The sequence below is a fragment of the Puma concolor genome, chromosome B3, assembly GCF_028749965.1.
Source record: "Puma concolor isolate L17-30 chromosome B3, mPumCon1.1.hap2, whole genome shotgun sequence".
In the NCBI taxonomy this organism is placed as follows: domain Eukaryota; kingdom Metazoa; phylum Chordata; class Mammalia; order Carnivora; family Felidae; genus Puma; species Puma concolor.
Genome location: NC_141672.1, coordinates 62,130,984 through 62,151,435, shown reverse-complemented (window position 1 = coordinate 62,151,435; position 20,452 = coordinate 62,130,984). Strand labels below are relative to the sequence as shown.

Genomic DNA, 20,452 nt, shown 5'->3' with positions numbered 1-20,452 from the left:
GAAGGTTTAAAATAGCTTTGAACATAGTCACCAGGGCCTAGACATAAGATTAGACGTTTGGAATTAATAAATTCAGTGGATTTGCTATGAAGCAACACCAAATCTTGATAGCCAACTAAACGTGAAAAGAGAAGTGAAAAAATAAATATTACTAGAAGCACGGGAATTTAAGTAAAATTTTCATGTTCCTATTTTTGCAGAAATTTCTTAGGCAGAAATCTTCATTTTGGCTTTTTCCTACTAGAACATTGTTGGTTTTGTTTTTTGGTGTCAGAGGGGTTTTTGTTTTGTTTTGGATTTGTTTTTTTGTTTTGTTTTGTTTTGTTTCATTTTTTTCAGCAGAAGTACCAGGTTAAAAAAAAAAAAATCAAAATAGTCGTCTAAGGTATTTGTCATTGTAACATATTTATTTAGCAAATTCTCTATTACCTGTCCAGTATTTGATATTCCTTAAATACATCCAACAGGATGTTTGACATTTTGTAAGTTGAATGTGATATGTCCTTTTTTGTGTGATTCTTTTTGACTAACCATTTAGTCACGATGGGTATCTGTGCCTTTCATGTTAGCATTTCAGTCACGTTTTATAATTTACTGAAAATTGGGAATGCTGTCAATTATTGGCATAAAGAACCAGCCACCTATTTTTAAATGCTTTTTAATAATTTTTTGAGAATGTTTTATCTGTAATTCTAGAATGTGACATGTTAAGGCAAGCACTCAAATATCTTAAATTTAAGAAGTAACTCTGTTAGATTTGCTAACCCAGATAGAGAACAAATCAATTAACTTAATTCCTAAATTATATACAGAGACCTGAACTGCTACATGTTTTTATTATTCTCTGTTATTTAAATAGAAAAGTGGCATTGTCCAGTGTTCACTTACATGACACTACTTTTCCTCTGGTCAGGATTTCACAGTTTGTCTTATGACTTCATTCTTATGGAAGAAAATAATCCCAGAGAAATTATATGAGTTCAACAAAATTAGTGAACTTCTGCCTCCAAACTTGAGTACTTTTTAATTATTGCCATTAGTGTGTGCAAGGTATATGATAACATCGTTGAAAGTGAAAGACAGTATTTTCATGCAAATCAAGCTGTGAATAAACAAAACTGAAATCTGAATACTAGCACCCTATTTTAAAAGTTCTGATGAAAACTCTTTTGGGCTATACCTGAAACCCAATGGGAAAGGTGGTTGGAAGTTGGCGATTCTTTTAAAATTACAAGTTTGAACTCTCGAAAAACTGATTACAGACCCTTTAAAATTTAAATACTATAGGCAGAGCGGAACAATAACATCCCTTGAATAAAATACCTCTGACACTCAAGATTGTTGCCATTCTCCCTTTAGAGATTTTTTTTTCCTTGCCAAAAAGGAATTGCAAAGGTTAAGTCATATCTGTAAGAATCAGGTTGTAGTCTTGTGTATTTTTTTCACATTAAATATCAAAGATAGCTTAACATATTTAGCATTTTCTGGGTTTTACTATTAATAAAGTTAAAAGAAAATCCAGTGTGATCAGGCAGTGGAGCCACATTAAGTTTGTATGTGAAACACCCATTGTGCTTATCTTATTCTTGATATTGCTCTGAACCCATGTTCCACATTCTGAGTTCTGTGTATAAAGTTAAACATTGCAGAAGGGCATATATCTGATGATACAGATGAATAAGGTTGAAGTTTAGTAATGAGCAAAGTTGATAAATTTAATATGTTCTTGTCTTCAATATGTCTTTTATTAATATAATTTGATTATTTTGTGGGAAATTATGAAACACTACTAAAAATACTGATCGATTATAAAACTACCAGAAATTTAAGGTTCCTGTTTATACTATAATATATATTTCAACATACCAAAACCAATATTAAATTTCTTAAAATATTAATTACTTACAGGCAAAGTTGTTAGCTATGCAAGAAGCCAGAGAAACTGCAATTCAACAGTACAAAAGACTAGAGGAAGAAATACAAACACTTCGTGTTTACTACAGGTAAAATTCTTTTTAACCTGGGCATAAAGAAATGTTGGTTTGGGAAATGTTTCTACCTAGTTTTACAGTGAGTGAAGAAATACCTCAAGGAAATTAAACATTATTCAGTTAAAATATTTTTGTAATTTTAAAATGATTCAGGCACAAAATATTCTTTATTTTACCTTTTTTTTCTTTCCTGCATTTGGTAAAGTTTAAGCTTAGATTCCCATCAGATTTATAAAATTTACATAACTTATAACCAGTTGTCTGAATGGAGTCTAGTTAACTATTGAACTATTTGCTCATCTAAATGCCACCTCTAAAATGATACATATTTCTAAAATAGTACATGAATAGCAGTAATAGCCTTTCACCAGTTATAATATGAAAAGTTTCTAAAGGAATGCCACTGAAGGATTTTTAACACTTATTTAATTTATGCTCCAAGAGTAGTTGTGAAATTAACTCAGTAGGTCACACTGGCATTTTTTAATGAAAAGAAATAGAATAGAAAATGTCAGAGTGCATTTCCTGTAGTTAAAGTAAATATTGTTTTGTGATACTTTGGTTTCAGTTTTGTGTTATGCGAGAGAGAAATAAGATTGTTGGGTTATCTGTAAAATATCTGTATATTTTTTCACAAAGGATCATTGTAAAAACAAAAAAAGTTTTGAAAAATGATGTACAATGTTCTATATGTTCTCTGATACTTGATAAGATTAAAAAGAATCTGAAGTCTAAAACGTAAGAATTCACTAACTTGGACTGTGGATATTTGAAAGATTTTCTTTTAGTTTTTTGCGTCCTCTCAGAACAATGTGGTTAAGTACATAAAATGCAATTAAATCAAAACCAGTTTTACTGAAATAGTTATGCGAGTATGTCATATTACTATATTCACACATCGTTATTAATACATTAAATAACTAGGTCTAACACCAAGTCTATTAACAACCATAATTTCAAAGTAGTGATGACTGTAAATGGTATTTTGGGGATAACTGCAAACACTGAAATGTGATGTGAAAATATCAGTGGCTTCTATGGTTGCAAATTCTCTATATAAAGAGGTAACGAAGTAAAATTAGGTCATTAGCATGGGCTCTAACCAAATATGACTGATATTTTCATAACAAGTAGAAATTTGGACATAGAGATGCACACATACAGGAAGGCTGTACAGAGACACCAAGAGAAGACAGCCTTTTGCCTGGCATCCACAAGTCAAGGAATCCCAAAGATTGGCAGCAGATACCAAAATCTAGAGGAGGCCTGGGAGGATTCTCACCTATTCCGTCAAAGAGAGGATAGTCCAACTGACATGTTGATTTTGGACCTGTAGCTTCCAGAACTCTGACACAATAAATTTCTGTTTTAAGTCTCCCAGTTTGTGCCACAATGTTACAGCAGCCTTAGGAATTAATGCAGTGATCAAATATTTAAGTATGTTTGGGGCGCCTGGTGGTGAAGTGTCTGACTCTTGATTTCGGCTCAGGTCATGATCTCAATAGTTTGTGAGCTCGAACCCCGCATCGGGCTCCATGCTGACAGTGCAGAGCCTGCTTGGGATTCTATCTCCCTCTCTATCTACCTCTGTCTCCCTCTCTCAAAATAAATAAATAAACTTAAAAAAATATTAAGTAAATTGATTGATGACTGGGAAATCATTTGCCTGCAGTTAGAAGCAGTGTCTATGTGTGGTCATGTAGATAAGCAGAAACCTGATAATGAATAAAGACATCTCAGCAATCCACCCTTTTTTTTTTTTTAAACTATAGAGTGGATATGACAATCTTTCCTCCATACTTTATACCAATGGATTCTCCACTGTAGCTGTGCATTAAAATCACCTGAAGAGCTTCTAAAAGCCCTAATCCCCATCTCCTCCCAGGCCAATTACATTGGAATCTCGGTGTAGGACTAGGCTATCAGTGTGTTTTAAGGTCCCTAGAAATTCCCACGTGTATCCCAGTTTGAGGGATGCTGCTTTGCATGCACATTTCAGATAGCTGCGTTACAGCAGGGTCTCTTCTTGGTGGAATAATAGAGGCATATATTAAACCCTCTACTAGGACTTACAAGTATCGTATGATTTGTGCTCAGACCTTGGATACCTCAGTGTGGTATGAAGTAGCTTCACTCTATTGATAAGGGAGAGTTTTTATGGAACCTTTTCCTGCCATCCTTGTGAGGTAGGACAACAGGTGTTTATCGATGAAGTGACAGTGTCCATAAATTCTGAGAGGCATATGATATTCTTACATGAACTGACATTTCTTCTTCAAAAATGAACCTGATGCCAGTTCTTAATGTTCCTCCTTCTTTCTATTGAATTGCAGAAGATTACTGAGAGATTTTTGAAAATTGTAAAGCTAAACTATTTGTTTTTCAAAGACTTTTTAATCTACATGATTGTAACAGAGTTGAACAACTCTTCGAGTTAACAGTTGTTGGCTTAAAGATATTCTTCACATATACCCCTCTTACTGCTACTTAAAAAAAAAAAAAATACTGGTAGTATGGTGAAGCTCCTGGGATTTGCACTTAGAGAGTCCTGCCTTTATGACTTATATAAATGAACTTCCCCAAGACCATTTCCTTTTTTGTGAAATTAGAATTCTAGTACCTACCTCATACACTTGTTTTAAGTATGTATAGCTCTTAGCTTTTTGTTTGAAATTATGTTGTCATTAGTAACCTCCACAGAAGTGATTTTAATAAAGCATTAGATGTAGAAGTCAGTTAGCTGTGAATTGAAGAGTGATTAGAGGTAATGTAGTAATTTGGACAATAGAATGGTCCTTGAAGAAGCCTGAATAAGAAAGATGTTAATGATAGTTGAGAAGAAAGGAAGATAGGTTAAGGACTTATGTTTTTTGTTTTTGAAAGATGACAGATATTTGAGCCTGTTTATGACTAATTGGAAGGAGCCAAGAGAGAGATTGTCAGGGAACAGGATTCCTAAAGAAATAGGAAGAGATGGAAATTAGAATCTGCAAAAGAGTTTACCTTGAACAGGAAGATGGTCACAGACAGGAGTGAAGGAGATAAGAATAGCTGTGGAATACAAATGAAATTCAGTTTGCAATTAATAGGCTTCATTTTTTTCTGCAAAGTAAGGGTCACCGTGAGCTTCTAAAGTGACGGAGGACAGGAAGTTTTGGAAGGAATAACAGAGCAGCTACTGAAGAGAATGGGAAAGAGAACTGAATAAGGGCAAAAAGAACAAGACAAGCAATCCTGAAGAGTCAGCTGGGGATAGATGCTATAGATTTGTATGAGTTCTGGTTTGTACAGTTGTGTAACTTCACACATTCAGTGGTTCTTGTAAACACAAGAAGCAAAGAAGGCAAAGAATTGGAATGATTCAGGATTACAAATATGCAGAACTAACATGATGAAGAGGAGAGTGGTTGAAAGTAAACTAGCAAAAAGGTGTTGAAATGATGAATGATAGTCTGAGCTAAATAGGGCAGGAATAAAATTGAGAGTATACCAAGAGAAAAAGGAGAAATCCAGAAACCATAAATCTTGAGATCAAAAAGCAAAAGTAGGGGGATTAAGAAAATTCAGGAGCTAAAAGGATCAGAGATTGTAGTCAGAAAGTGGAACCTTGCTCTTTAAGCTCTCAGAGATTGCACTCATTCTCAGCATTGACAATATTTAAAAGTATTGCCTTAGTAGTAGATAGTTGAAACTGAGAAGAGGTAGGGGTCACTAGATATAAAGAAGTCAAGGATTTATGAAACTAACGTACTTGAATACCCATTTGGATATTGTCTCTGAAAATATTGGCATATGTTGAGGTACTCACTGTAAGTGCCATAATGGAAAACGACCCAAAAATAAGTAGATAAAAGCTACATGTTGAAATAAACAGCTGTATGTATCGAAGGATGAACCATGCAGTGTGTGATGCACAGGAGAATGCGTGGTGTCTATGAGGAAAGTTGTACCCTTTAGGAAGATCCATATTTCTATCAAAACAAAAAGGTATAGAGAACTTTTGTGCATTGTTGATGGGGATATAAAATGATACATCTGCTGTGGAAAACAGTTTGGCAGGTCCTCAAAAAGTTAGACATGGAATTCCTACATGATCCAGCAATTCTACACATAGGATATACCCTAAAAGAACTGAAAGCAAGGACTCAGATACACGCCACTGTTTGTACTGTATTGTTCAAATTAGTCAAAAAGTGAAAACAACTCAAGTGCCCATCTACAGATAAATGAATTAAAAAAATGTGTTGTATACATACAATGGAATATTACTCAGCCATAAAAAAGAAATGAAATTCTGATGCAAGCTGCAACATGAGTGAACCTTAAAAGCATTATGCTAAGGGGAATAAGCCAGAGAGAAAAGATAAATATGATATGATTCCACTTCTGTGAGGTATCTAGAATAGGCAAATTCATAGAGACAGAAAGTAGAATAGAGTTACCAGGGGCTGAGAGAAGGAAGGAATAGGGAGCTCCCAGGGGCTGGAAGAGGAGAGAGTGGGGAGTTATGATTTAATGGGTACAGAGTTTCTGTTTGGAATGGTGAAAAAGTTCTGGATATGGATGATGTTATCTTGCCACAGTTGTTTTTAAAATGTACAAAGAATGTTCTGTGAAGATATACAGATATTTATTTTAAATAGTATGGGGATAAAATCCCTGGGATATAAAACTCTGGGAAGAGAGAGGCAATTACCAAAAAGAACAAAGCTGAAATTTCCTGGAAGCTCACATTCTGATTTAATCGATTCAAATGAAAGTAAACAATATTTCTTACTCACCTGAATAGATGGTGGTTACAAATCCATACATGAAACACAACTAATTCATAGAAACATTGGGAGTTTTTCTCCTTACTTTCCTATGTTACAGAGGACAGGAAAAAGTTCTACTTTTATGTGAAGGTAACCAAGACTAATTCTGTAGTGTGTGTGTGTGTGTGTGTGTGTGTGTGTGTGTGAACTCATAGATAATAAATTTTGTTTAACAAAGTTTAAGAAAAAACACATTTTCAGTTATTCAAGTCAATTTTACACTTATTTATACATATATGTATATTGTCATGTCAAACAAAGTAATTTACCAGTAATTAAGAAAAAATAGGGGTGCCTGGGTGGCTCAGTTGGTTAAGCATCCGACTTCAGCTCAGTCATGATCTCACAGTTCGTGGGGTCAAGTCCCATGTCAGGCTCTGTGCTGACAGCTCAGAGCCTGGAGCCTGCTTCGGATTCTGTGTCTCCCTCTCTCTGCCCCTCCCCTGCTCATGCTCCGTCTCTTTGTGTCTCTCTCTTTCTCTCTCTGAAAAATAAACATACATTTAAAAAAAATTTTAAACTTAAAAGGAAAAATAGCTAAGGACAATATAGGAACAGGACAGTAAGCTGGAGTTAGGAGCAAGTCAGTGTACAGCTTGCATGTATATACCATGAAACAGGAAAAGAATAAGCCTAAAGAATAAGTCTGGCTCTCACCTTTCCAAAAACCAAAGCAGGAGAGGATGTGTGATCAGTTATTAGTTTCAAGGACAGATTAAAATATGCTGATGACTTTCATTCTACCATGCCTTTAATTCTGCCAATTAGTGATATTGACCTTCTTCTTTTTAAATTATTTTCCAAAATAATTTTCTTTTGCTGGGTTATGTACACTAAGAGCTACTGTTACTATAACCTTTCCATTTCTCTGTATGGAGTAGGAAAATGAAAAAAATATTTTTCTGAGTTTCTCTATTCTGTTTGTTTCCTTTGAGCTTCAGAAGATTTTGAGTACTAAGAAGAGAAATGCTGGCCTTTCATTTCCTTTGGCAGAGTTAGAGACAGGGGCAGTGAGGTAGATGTACCCATCCTAAACTTAACCGTTATAACTGACGGCTCTTTCACATTAAACCGGAAGGCATAACAAGAGAGGAATAGCAAGAGGAAGATTTAAAATAAATCTCAGTTATTACCAACGTGTTATTAGTAAAATATCAGTACCTCCTCATTGCTGTGCTGAATGCTAAATTCATTTGCAAGAGCTTCATTAGTTTCAATCTGAACAGTTTCATCAGGGAATGATCTCAAACTTGGAAGGGTTAGATTTGTATTTTTTCCTGTATTGTAAACCTGTAGTGCTGCATTCCTGAGTTCAGGAGGCATAATAATAACAAACTCTTTCTAATGGAGAGAATGCCTAAGTTTGAACGTTTGCTAATTTTATAGTGCTTCCCTATATTTCCCTTTGCTGTAAAATGTAAATTCAAGTGTGTGCATAAGAACTAGATCCTGTTGTTTGGTGCCATTAAACTAGGATTCAATATACTTATTTATAATAACAGCAGTTTATGTCTTAGGTTTTTATTATGTTTTGTGTGATTTCCATGTGGGAAGTTGTGATGCCTTATGGAACCTGGTAAATTTCACATTTTAGGCTAAAAGTACTGAATAGAATGCTTCATATTTTATGGTAGTATGTTTCCTAGGACTGTACTAGTACTTTCTTAATCATAGAAATCATTTTTATTTTTATTTTATTTTTTTAACTTTTTAAATGTTTATTTTTGAGAGAGAGGGAGAGAGAGAGAGACAGAGAGACAGAGAGAGACAATCCGAAGCAGGCTCCAGGCTCTGTGTTGACAGCACGAGGGGCTCGAACTCACAAACTGCGAGATCATGACCAGAGCCGAAGTCGGACGCTTAACCGCCTGAGCCACCCAGGCGCTCCTAGAAATCATTTTTAATAGAATGGTTACATGTTTGACATACTGAAAACTAGACTAAACCTGAGCCCTGCTTACTGGTTCATAATGTACATTTCAAAGTCGTACGAGCTATAATATAGAGCCCATATAAAATATATTCAAAAAGAGAGTGAAATTCTTAATTTTGTCTACAACCCTTTTCTAAATTTTATTTAGTTATGAATCTTTTACTTAGCAACATTTTTTTGTCCGTGTATATGCTATCCATAACAGAGACATAACTGTCACTAGGATCTGGGTTTTTATTTTGTTTTGTCTTTTAGTGGTGGTTTTGGTTCAAAACAACGGTTTTGAACTGTTGTTCTCCCAGTTGGAAGTATATGCATTGATAAGACAGTCAGCAGTGATTATGGCATGGAAGTTCTAGCCAGGAAGCAACATTGTTCTTAAAGTAAATCCCTCATCAAGAGGGGGTTGATCCTGACCTCATTTGTTCAGTGTTCTAATCAACGAACTGCCCAATGACATAAAAAATGTTGTCACATATGTATTTTCTACAAGAAGTAAATATCCGTGGAGTTGTGTTAATTGTACCATACTGCTAAAGCAGTAATAAAAAAAGAACAAAAGGAGACCTGAATTCTTCCATCTTTGCCATTAATCAGAATTTTTTTTTTTTAACATAGGCAAGCTCTAACCTTTCTAGATTTCAGTTTAACTTTGACACTAGGGGCTTTTTGTAGTTCTAACATTTTGTGAAATTTGTCACTCTTTCATGTGACGTAGATTAAATTTTATGTTTAGTGATGTTTAGAAATAGTAACTGTCGAGCAGAACGGAGTCGCCGGAGCCAAGCCCAGACGAGAGGCCCACGGAAGAGGGTAGGAAGGGCAGCGAGGCGGTGCGCGCTCCACGGACTGGCGGGAGGGAGCCGGGGCGGAGGGGCGGCTCGCCGGCCAAGCAGAGCCCCCGAGTCTGGCTTGCAAAAAGCGGAGGGGCCTGACGGACTGTGTTCCGACAGCAAGCGCGACTTAGCGTCTGGGAGGTCATAAGTTAACAGCTCTGCTCAGAAAGCGGGAAGGCTGGAGGACAAAGGGAAGGAGAGCTGCTGAGCCCCCTGACGACAGAGCTCAGTTTGGTGGGGAACAAAGGCGCTCGCCAACGCCATCTCCCCCGCCCATCCCCCAGCCAAAATCCCAAAGAGAACCAGTTCCTGCCAGGGAACTTGCTCGCTCTGCGCAAACACCCAGCTCTGCGCTTCTGCGGAGCCAAACCTCCGGCAGCGGATCTGACTCCCTCCTGCTGCCACAGGGCCCCTCCTGAAGTGGATCACCTAAGGAGAAGCAAGCTAAGCCTGCCCCTCCTGCCCCTGTGCACCTTGCCTACCCACCCCAGCCAAGACGCCAGATCCCCAGCATCACAAGCCTGGCAGTGTGCAAGTAGCCCAGACAGGCCACCCCACCCCACAGTGAATCCCGCCCCTAGGAGAGGGGAAGAGAAGGCACACACCAGTCTGACTGTGGCCCCAGCGGTGGGCTGGGGGCAGACATCAGGTCTGACTGCGGCTCCGCCCACCAACTCCAGTTATACACCACAGCACAGGGGAAGTGCCCTGCAGGTCCTCACCACGCCAGGGACTATCCAAAATGACCAAGCGGAAGAATTCCCCTCAGAAGAATCTCCAGGAAATAACAACAGCTAATGAGCTGATCAAAAAGGATTTAAATAATATAACAGAAAGTGAATTTAGAATAATAGTCATAAAACTAATCGCTGGGCTTGAAAACAGTATAGCGGACAGCAGAGAATCTCTTGCTACAGAGATCAAGGGACTAAGGAACAGTCACGAGGAGCTGAAAAACGCTTTAAATGAAATGCATAACAAAATGGAAACCACCACGGCTCGGATTGAAGAGGCAGAGGAGAGAATAGGTGAACTAGAAGATAAAGTTATGGAAAAAGAGGAAGCTGAGAAAAAGAGAGATAAAAAAATCCAGGAGTATGAGGGGAAAAATAGAGAACTAAGTGATACACTAAAAAGAAATAATATACGCATAATTGGTATCCCAGAGGAGGAAGAGAGAGGGAAAGATGCTGAAGGGGTACTTGAAGAAATAATAGCTGAGAACTTCCCTGAAGTGGGGAAGGAAAAAGGCATTGAAATCCAAGAGGTACAGAGAACTCCCTTCAGACGTAACTTGAATCGATCTTCGGCACGACATATCATAGTGAAACTGGCAAAATACAAGGATAAAGAGAAAATTCTGAAAGCAGCAAGGGGTAAACGTGCCCTCACATATAAAGGGAGACCTATAAGACTCGTGACTGATCTCTCTTTTGAAACTTGGCAGGCCAGAAAGAATTGGCACGAGATTTTCAGTGTGCTAGACAGAAAAAATATGCAGCCGAGAATCCTTTATCCAGCAAGTCTGTCATTTAGAATAGAAGGAGAGATAAAGGTCTTCCCAAACAAACAAAAACTGAAGGAATTTGTCACCACTAAACCAGCCCTACAAGAGATCCTAAGGGGGACCCTGTGAGACAAAGTACCAGAGACATCACTACAAGCATAAAACATACAGACATCACAATGACTCTAAACCCATATCTTTCTATAATAACACTGAATGTAAATGGATTAAATGCGCCAACCAAAAGACATAGGGTATCAGAATGGATAAAAAAACAAGACCCATCTATTTGCTGTCTACAAGAGACTCATTTTAGACCTGAGGACACCTTTAGATTGAGAGTGAGGGGATGGAGAACTATTTATCATGCTACTGGAAGCCAAAAGAAAGCTGGAGTAGCCATCCTTATATCAGACAAACTAGACTTTAAATTAAAGGCTGTAACAAGAGATGAAGAAGGACATTATATAATAGTGACAGGGTCTATCCATCAGGAAGAGCTAACAATTATAAATGTCTATGCGCCGAATACCGGAGCGCCCAAATATATAAAACAATTACTCATAAACATAAGCAACCTTATTGATAAGAATGTGGTAATTGCAGGGGACTTTAACACCCCACTTACAGAAATGGGTAGATCATCTAGACACACGGTCAATAAAGAAACAAGGGCCCTGAATGAGACATTGGATCAGATGGACTTGACAGATATATTTAGAACTCTGCATCCCAAAGCAACAGAATATACTTTCTTCTCGAGTGCACATGGAACATTCTCCAAGATAGATCATATACTGGGTCACAAAACAGCCCTTCATAAGTTTACAAGAATTGAAATCATACCATGCATACTTTCAGACCACAATGCTATGAAGCTTGAAATCAACCACAGAAAAAGTCTGGAAAACCTCCAAAAGCATGGAGGTTAAAGAACACCCTACTAACGAATGAGTGGGTCAACCAGGCAATTAGAGAAGAAATTAAAAAATATATGGAAACAAACGAAAATGAAAATACAACAATCCAAACGCTTTGGGACGCAGCGAAGGCAGTCCTGAGAGGAAAATACATTGCAATCCAGGCCTATCTCAAGAAACAAGAAAAATCCCAAATACAAAATCTAACAGCACACCTAAAGGAACTAGAAGCAGAACAGCAAAGGCAGCCTAAACCCAGCAGAAGAAGAGAAATAATAAAGATCAGAGCAGAAATAAACAATATAGAATCTAAAAAAACTGTAGAGCAGATCAACGAAACCAAGAGTTGGTTTTTTGAAAAAATAAACAAAATTGACAAACCTCTAGCCAGGCTTCTCAAAAAGAAAAGGGAGATGACCCAAAGAGATAAAATCATGAATGAAAATGGAATTATTACAACCAATCCCTCAGAGATACAAACAATTATCAGGGAATACTATGAAAAATTATATGCCAACAAATTGGACAACCTGGAAGAAATGGACAAATTCCTGAACACCCACACTCTTCCAAAACTCAATCAGGAGGAAATAGAAAGCTTGAACAGACCCATCACCAGCGAAGAAATTGAATCGGTTATCAAAAATCTCCCAACAAATAAGAGTCCAGGACCAGATGGCTTCCCAGGGGAGTTCTACCAGACGTTTAAAACAGAGATAATACCTATCCTTCTCAAGCTATTCCAAGAAATAGACAGGGAAGGAAAACTTCCAGACTCATTCTATGAAGCCAGTATTACTTTGATTCCTAAACCAGAGACCCAGTAAAAAAAGAGAACTACAGGCCAATATCCCTGATGAATATGGATGCAAAAATTCTCAATAAGATACTAGCAAATCGAATTCAACAGCATATAAAAAGAATTATTCACCATGATCAAGTGGGATTCATTCCTGGGATGCAGGGCTGGTTCAACATTCGCAAATCAATCAACGTGATACATCACATTAACAAAAAAAAAGAGAAGAACCATATGATCCTGTCAATCGATGCAGAAAAGGCCTTTGACAAAATCCAGCACCCTTTCTTAATAAAAACCCTTGAGAAAGTCGGGATAGAAGGAACATACTTAAAGATCATAAAAGCCATTTATGAAAAGCCCACAGCTAACATCATCCTCAACAGGGAAAAACTGAGAGCTTTTTCCCTGAGATCAGGAACACGACAGGGATGCCCACTCTCACCGCTGTTGTTTAACATAGTGCTGGAAGTTCTAGCATCAGCAATCAGACAACAAAAGGAAATCAAAGGCATCCAAATTGGCAAAGATGAAGTCAAGCTTTCGCTTTTTGCAGATGACATGATATTATACATGGAAAATCCGATAGACTCCACCAAAAGTCTGCTAGAACTGATACATGAATTCAGCAAAGTTGCAGGATACAAAATCAATGTACAGAAATCAGTTGCATTCTTATACACTAACAATGAAGCAACAGAAAGACAAATAAAGAAACTGATCCCATTCACAATTGCACCAAGAAGCATAAAATACCTAGGAATCAATCTAACCAAAGATGTAAAGGATCTGTATGCTGAAAACTATAGAAAGCTTATGAAGGTAATTGAAGAAGATTTAAAGAAATGGAAAGACATTCCCTGCTCATGGATTGGAAGAATAAATATTGTCAAAATGTGAATACTACCCAAAGCTATCTACACATTCAATGCAATCCCAATCAAAATTGCACCAGCATTCTTCTCGAAACTAGAACAAGCAATCCTAAAATTCATATGGAACCACAAAAGGCCCCGAATAGCCAAAGGAATTTTGAAGAAGACCAAAGCAGGAGGCATCACAATCCCAGACTTTAGCCTCTACTACAAAGCTGTCATCATCAAGACAGCATGGTATTGGCACAAAAACAGACACATAGACCAATGGAATAGAATAGAAACCCCAGAACTAGACCCACAAACGTATGGCCAACTCATCTTTGACAAAGCAGGAAAGAACATCCAATGGAAAAAAGACAGTCTCTTTAACAAATGGTGCTGGGAGAACTGGACAGCCACATGCAGAAGGTTGAAACTAGACCACTTTCTCACACCATTCACAAAAATAAACTCAAAATGGATAAAGGACCTGAATGTGAGACAGGAAACCATCAAAACCTTAGAGGAGAAAGCAGGAAAAGACCTCTCTGACCTCAGCCGTAGCAATCTCTTACTCGACACATCCCCAAAGGCAAGGGAATTAAAAGCAAAAGTGAATTACTGGGACCTTATGAAGATCAAAAGCTTCTGCACAGCAAAGGAAACAACCAACAAAACTAAAAGGCAACCAACGGAATGGGAAAAGATATTTGCCAATGACATATCGGACAAAGGGCTAGTATCCAAAATCTATAAAGAGCTCACCAAACTCCACACCCGAAAAGCAAATAACCCAGTGAAGAAATGGGCAGAAAACATGAATAGACACTTCTCTAAAGAAGACATCCGGATGGCCAACAGGCACATGAAAAGATGTTCAGCGTCGCTCCTTATCAGGGAAATACAAATCAAAACCACACTCAGGTATCACCTCACGCCAGTCAGAGTGGCCAAAATGAACAAATCAGGAGACTATAGATGCTGGAGAGGATGTGGAGAAACGGGAACCCTCTTGCACTGTTGGTGGGAATGCAAATTGGTGCAGCCGCTCTGGAAAGCAGTGTGGAGGTTCCTCAGAAAATTAAAAATAGACCTACCCTATGACCCAGCAATAGCACTGCTAGGAATTTATCCAAGGGACACAGGAGTACTGATGCATAGGGGCACTTGTACCCCAATGTTCATAGCAGCACTCTCAACAATAGCCAAATTATGGAAAGAGCTTAAATGTCCATCCACTGATGAATGGATAAAGAAATTGTGGTTTATATACACAATGGAATACTACGTGGCAATGAGAAAGAATGAAATATGGCCTTTTGTAGCAACGTGGATGGAACTGGAGAGTGTGATGCTAAGTGAAATAAGCCATACAGAGAAAGACAGATACCATATGGTTTCACTCTTATGTGGATCCTGAGAAACTTAACAGGAACCCATGGGGGAGGGGAAGGAAAAAAAAAAAAAAAAAAAGAGGTTAGAGTGGGAGAGAGCCAAAGCATAAGAGACTGTTGAGAACTGAGAACAAACTAAGGGTTGATGGGGGGTGGGAGGGAGGAGAGGGTGGGTGATGGGTATTGAGGAGGGCACCTTTTGGGATGAGCACTGGGTGTTGTATGGAAACCAATTTGACAATAAATTTCATATATAAATAAAAAAAAATAGAAATAGTAACTGTCTTCTTGTATCAATAAGTTGCACCTATTTTCAAGGCCTTTTTATTGCACAGCTGACTTCACCTTTACTATTCAAACCACCATTATATTTGTCGGTGGCTCTGGAATGCAAAACAAAAAAAAATTAAAACAAAGTTTGAAAAACAAGAGACCTTAAGGTTTGCATTTTCTGTATGTCCAATGATTTAGAATATAGTTATTAAGGATTCTTTTCTTCCTTTTCTCAACTTATAGAATGTGACATTTAATAAGTTACTTCTGAATGTCAGTTACTTCACCTGTAAACAGAGATATCTGACCTGCTTATTAGGAAAATCATGAGATAATATGTTTGGATATTTTTTGAGAAATGTAAACCACTGTGCAAGGAAATGATAGTAATATTTATAAAATTACTTGAAAAGTTTTGCTTTATTCAAATGTAACTATTAAATTAGTGAAAAGCCATTTCTACTGTAATATTTTATGTCTTCCATGACTTTGTACCCAAAAGGATATTTTTTGCATTGTCAGTTCTGTTTGCTGGGCCGCCTTCTAACATCTAACAGTAAGTTAAAAAGCAAAACTAAAATTCCATGTGTGTAATTCTACTATTCTTAGTTTTTCTATCAAATGACCCGGCCTCCTAAGAGCATTTAACAAAATATTTTGCCATTTAATCATTGTTGTTAGCAAGGCCCAGTGTTAAAATGGACTTTCCAATTCTAGGTCTTAATGTTTTCCATCTATTAACATTATTTCTATTAGCTTGAGAAAGTTTTAATTTCATGTTTTGTTAGATAAAAAATTAGTGTTTCCCTTGATCTTGGCACAGAATCACCATTATTATAGTTCCACAGGTGCCATTTGGCTCATGTGTAGGTAATCTTCCATTTGTCCCTTTGCACAAATTTAATCAGTAGCCAAATTTTGCTACAGTTTTCCTTGCAGTGTTTCTTACTTTTGACTTCTCATTTCCCACAGCTCCTACCTTAGATCAGACTTCTATAAATTCGTGGCCAGGTTTCTCTTGCTACTTCATCTTCTTGTTTCCATTCCTTACCCCTCTTAAGATTCCTGAAACATTATTTTCAACCTCTCACTCAGCCATTAACACTATTTAATACCACATTACCTAAACAATAAATTCCAAACTTTTTAGTGTAACATTCATGAACCCTTGTTTGTGAGAGACAGAGCACAAGCAGGGGAGAGGCAGAAAGAAAGGGAGACACAGAATCTGAAGCAGGCTCCAGGTTCTGAGCTATCAGCACAGAGCCCGACGCAGTTCGAACTCACTAATTGCAAGATCATGACCTGACCTGAAGTTGACTGAGCCACCAGGCACCCCGACTGCCACTGGTATTTCTGAATTAACATGTCGCCAGTCATCTTCTTGCCTGCTCATTTCATTCACATCAGTGTCACCCGTGTCAGTACACTGCCTCACACATAGTAGGAACTCGACAAATATATGTTACACTGAATTGACTATTATTTGCACTCCCAAATGAACTGCTCACAATTTCTTGGACACACCCCACAATTTCCCACTCCAGTGCTTTGATTAACTGTTCAATTAATCTTTTTCTTATCTTTTCAACCAGAAATGATCTCATTCTACCTGAAGTGAACTACCATGGTTCTTCATAGTGGCTGCGTCACAATATATACCTCATGCTTACCTAAGTAATAGTTGTGTGGGTATTTCTCTTAATTCTTCCACCAGGGCTTCTATTCTTTATATACACCAGGCCTTCAGTAAATATTTGCCAAACAGATGAATAAACAATGAAATTTAACACTAGATTGAAAGTTTCTTCAGATGAAACATTTCTTCTGCAGAGTAGAACTGAGTGCAGTGCATACAGTAAGAGCTCAATGCTGAATGAAATGATTGGAAATGGTATGGACCTAGTCCAACATCTTGGTTAGTCATTTGCAGGGGTGTGGGACACAACAGGGTCTCCATATAAGAGAGTATGCCATCTTCCACCAAGTTTATTTTTTCCCAGGCAACAGTGTTCAAATTTGAAAACCGTTATTAGAAAACACTTATGTGAATATTACTTTTTTTGAAATTTAGAATTAAGAACTCAATATTATTACCATATATCAATGTCATATATGATGTTCATTGCAGTATTGTTTCTTATAGTGAAAAAATCAATTAGAATTTTCCCTATGGACTTTTTTTTAATGAGCACATTATTTAAAAATATCAATTGTCAAAATAAAAACTGGAAAATCTACCAACATGGGACCCTTAGGATTATGGCGTGGTGCGTGTATTAGGGTTCTCCAGAGCAACAGAACCAATAAACTGCATGTGTACATGGAGAGAGATTTATCTTAAAGAATTGATATGCATTTATTGGGGGGGGGGGGAGGGGCGGCCAGTCTAAAATCTGCCAGGTAAGCCAGCTGGCTGGAGAACTAGGGAAGAGTTGATATTGCTGTCATGAGTCCAAAAATGCAGAATTCCTTCTTCCTTGGGGAGCTCATTCTTTTTCTTAAAGCCTTCAACTGATTGGATGACCACCACCCCTCATATTATGAAGAGTAATCTGCTTTCCTCAAAGTCTATTGATCTACATAATAATCATATCTAATAAATACCTTTACAGCAACATCTAGACTGATCTTTGAACAGGTATCTGGGTACCGTAGCCTAACCAAGTGGACAGAATCAACAGTCACACCTGTGTGTTTCAACAGTCAGCTGGGGCTAAGTAGAAGCTACTTTCTCTGAAAGGAGCATGCACTCCCTGTTGCACCACATTTCCCATCCAGCCCAGTTCATGCATTTAAATCATCTGCCTCAGTCGTACAGGCATGTAAGTGTGTCGCAGATGTGTGTTGTGATCTTATTTATAAAAGGAGTGTGTGTACACATTACGTATGCACCAGCCCCTGGCTGCTTCTCTAACCTCATTTATTAACATGTTTCTACTCTTGCTTTACTCTAGCTACACTAGTTTCCTTATTATCACAGACCTTCTAAGAACACTGCCATCTCAGGGCCTTGACTTTTTTTTCTCCTCTGCCCTCTCACTGTGATGAGTCCCCTCCTTCACTCTGTTCACCTTTCTGTTTAAATGTACCTGACCATCTAAAATAGCTTATCCACTCTCTGCACCACTGTTACCCTCCTTTACTTTTCTTCATACTAGACAACCCCACATGACACTAGCCTGTATTTGTGGACTATCTTCTGAAATTAAATTCTGCAAGGACAAGGATTTTGTTTGCATATCACTGCATCTTATACTTGAATCAGTTCTTAGCATACTTTTAATGATCAATAGAAGTTCTCTGAATGTATGAATATATGCTTAAACATTGTAATACATCAGAAACTTAGCAGGTTATCTGGGAAATGAGACTGGGTGTAACAGATTAATTACCTGGTGAGAGAAGAGGAAATTAAAAAAAAAATGTTTGATTTATTTTTGATATATATAGAGAGAGAGACAGAGACAAAATGAGCGGGAGAGGGGCAGAGAGAGAGGGAGACACAGAATCCCTGAAGCAGGCTCTAGGCTCTGAGCTGTCAGCACAGAGCCCTATGGGGCTCAAACTCGTGAACCACGAGACTGTGACCTGAGCCAAAGCTGGACACTTACCTGCCTGAGGCACCCAGGTGCCCCAAGAGGAAATTTTAGACTGCATTTCATACCCTCATAAAGTGTTTGAGGTTTTTGTGAGTATGCATTACTTTCATATAAAAATAAATGTGTAACACCTACTCATATGTGTGTGTGACAATGAAGTTCATTTTCTTTAGTAGATGTTATTAATGTTGTGCTTTACAAAAAGATAAGATGTATGAGAGAATGAAAATTCAAAGTAGATTTGCCCTACATTATGAAGTATGTTTCTGTAAGTGATAACTTCACTTATATTTTAAGTTTGCCAAATATTTTAAAGTATTTTCAAGTACTTTATGTGGCAAAAATCCAAGCACTTTAAAAAAAATAAAATATTAAAGGAAAGTACCAGCTTGAAAAGAAGTATACCTAAACATTCTTCTGCCACTTGGTAGCAGCAGGGGCCCATGACAGATTAGTGAGGAAAAGGGCATCTTTAAAAAAAAAAAATCCAATCCTATGAACATTAGCTATGGCCAGAAATGACCATGAAAAGAGAGAATCCCCTCATATTTCAAGAGACTTCACTGGGTACAATTAGGTTTAATTTAGCATATTTGAATTAAAAATATTTTTCTCTTTCTATACATGACATATGTGTTAGTAATGCATTAAAGTTTTATCAAATCTACACTAGTTTAAAATATTTGGCAAATGGAAGTAATGCCTAATAATTGAAGACCTTTCTTCAGAAACATTGTGATTCATTAACCATAAAAAAAAAAAATGATGCTAACATATAGAACGAGGTACAACAAACTGAGCTCTTTGAGCTACTCTTGATTCCTATAAACTTTCTAATGCTCCTGCTGTCATAAAGAGCTTAGTAAATATTGACTGAGGATGATGATGATCCAGCAGTATTTTTAAGACTGTGTGGCACTGGCAGTACACTCAGATATCCGGGACTTAAGGTTGTCATTTTGCCATGAGGCCCTTCCACCTGGGCCTCTCCCAAAAGGACAAATGTTTACCTGCAGTTAGGCATTTAAATGTGTAAATATTCCAGTCTCAATTATATACGAAGTAGCTAGAGTTTTCACTCTGAATCATGAAGTAGTTGTTCCCCAAAGTTTAAATTGATGTTCTAAAAGTTACAGAAGTCAAAATAGGCTTACTTGAATATTATTTTCCATAATTCCAAACAAACGTTTTTTTTATGGACATAGGTCAATATGAAAATATTTTGTTCCTTTTACAGTTCCAAACCCAGGATATTTATGAAACATCTGCATTTATTAGGGTTTAATTTACTATTCTGCTTAGTTGTTATGTTTTAAATATTTTGCAGTATATCTTGTTCCTTTTAACTTATAAGGGTTTTATGACTATCAGTATTCTGTTAATATATTTCCTTAATATAGTTCCAGTCATTTCCCATTTAGTTCTCATTAGATCAGAAATAAACAATAATCAGTTACTACATGAAACCATCAAGAAATTCAAAAGCCTAGGGATTATTTTTTAGTTCAGTTTTATTAGACATTATT

At 37.3% G+C, this 20,452-nt stretch overlaps 1 protein-coding gene across 6 annotated transcripts in view; it reads left to right on the top strand.

Annotated features, from left to right (window-relative positions):
- The window catches only part of MIPOL1 (mirror-image polydactyly 1), a 346,637-nt gene that overhangs the window by 196,091 nt on the left and 130,094 nt on the right, over nt 1-20,452 (top strand). For all 6 annotated transcript variants that reach the window (XR_015252408.1, XM_086709892.1, XM_086709891.1 and 3 more), the window contains one exon: nt 1,909-2,003. Coding sequence is in view for 5 of the 6 variants with exons in the window: in XM_086709892.1 (XP_086566018.1) it covers nt 1,909-2,003 (95 nt within the window). In the remaining variant the exon portion in view is untranslated. The remainder of the gene's footprint in view (nt 1-1,908; nt 2,004-20,452) is intronic.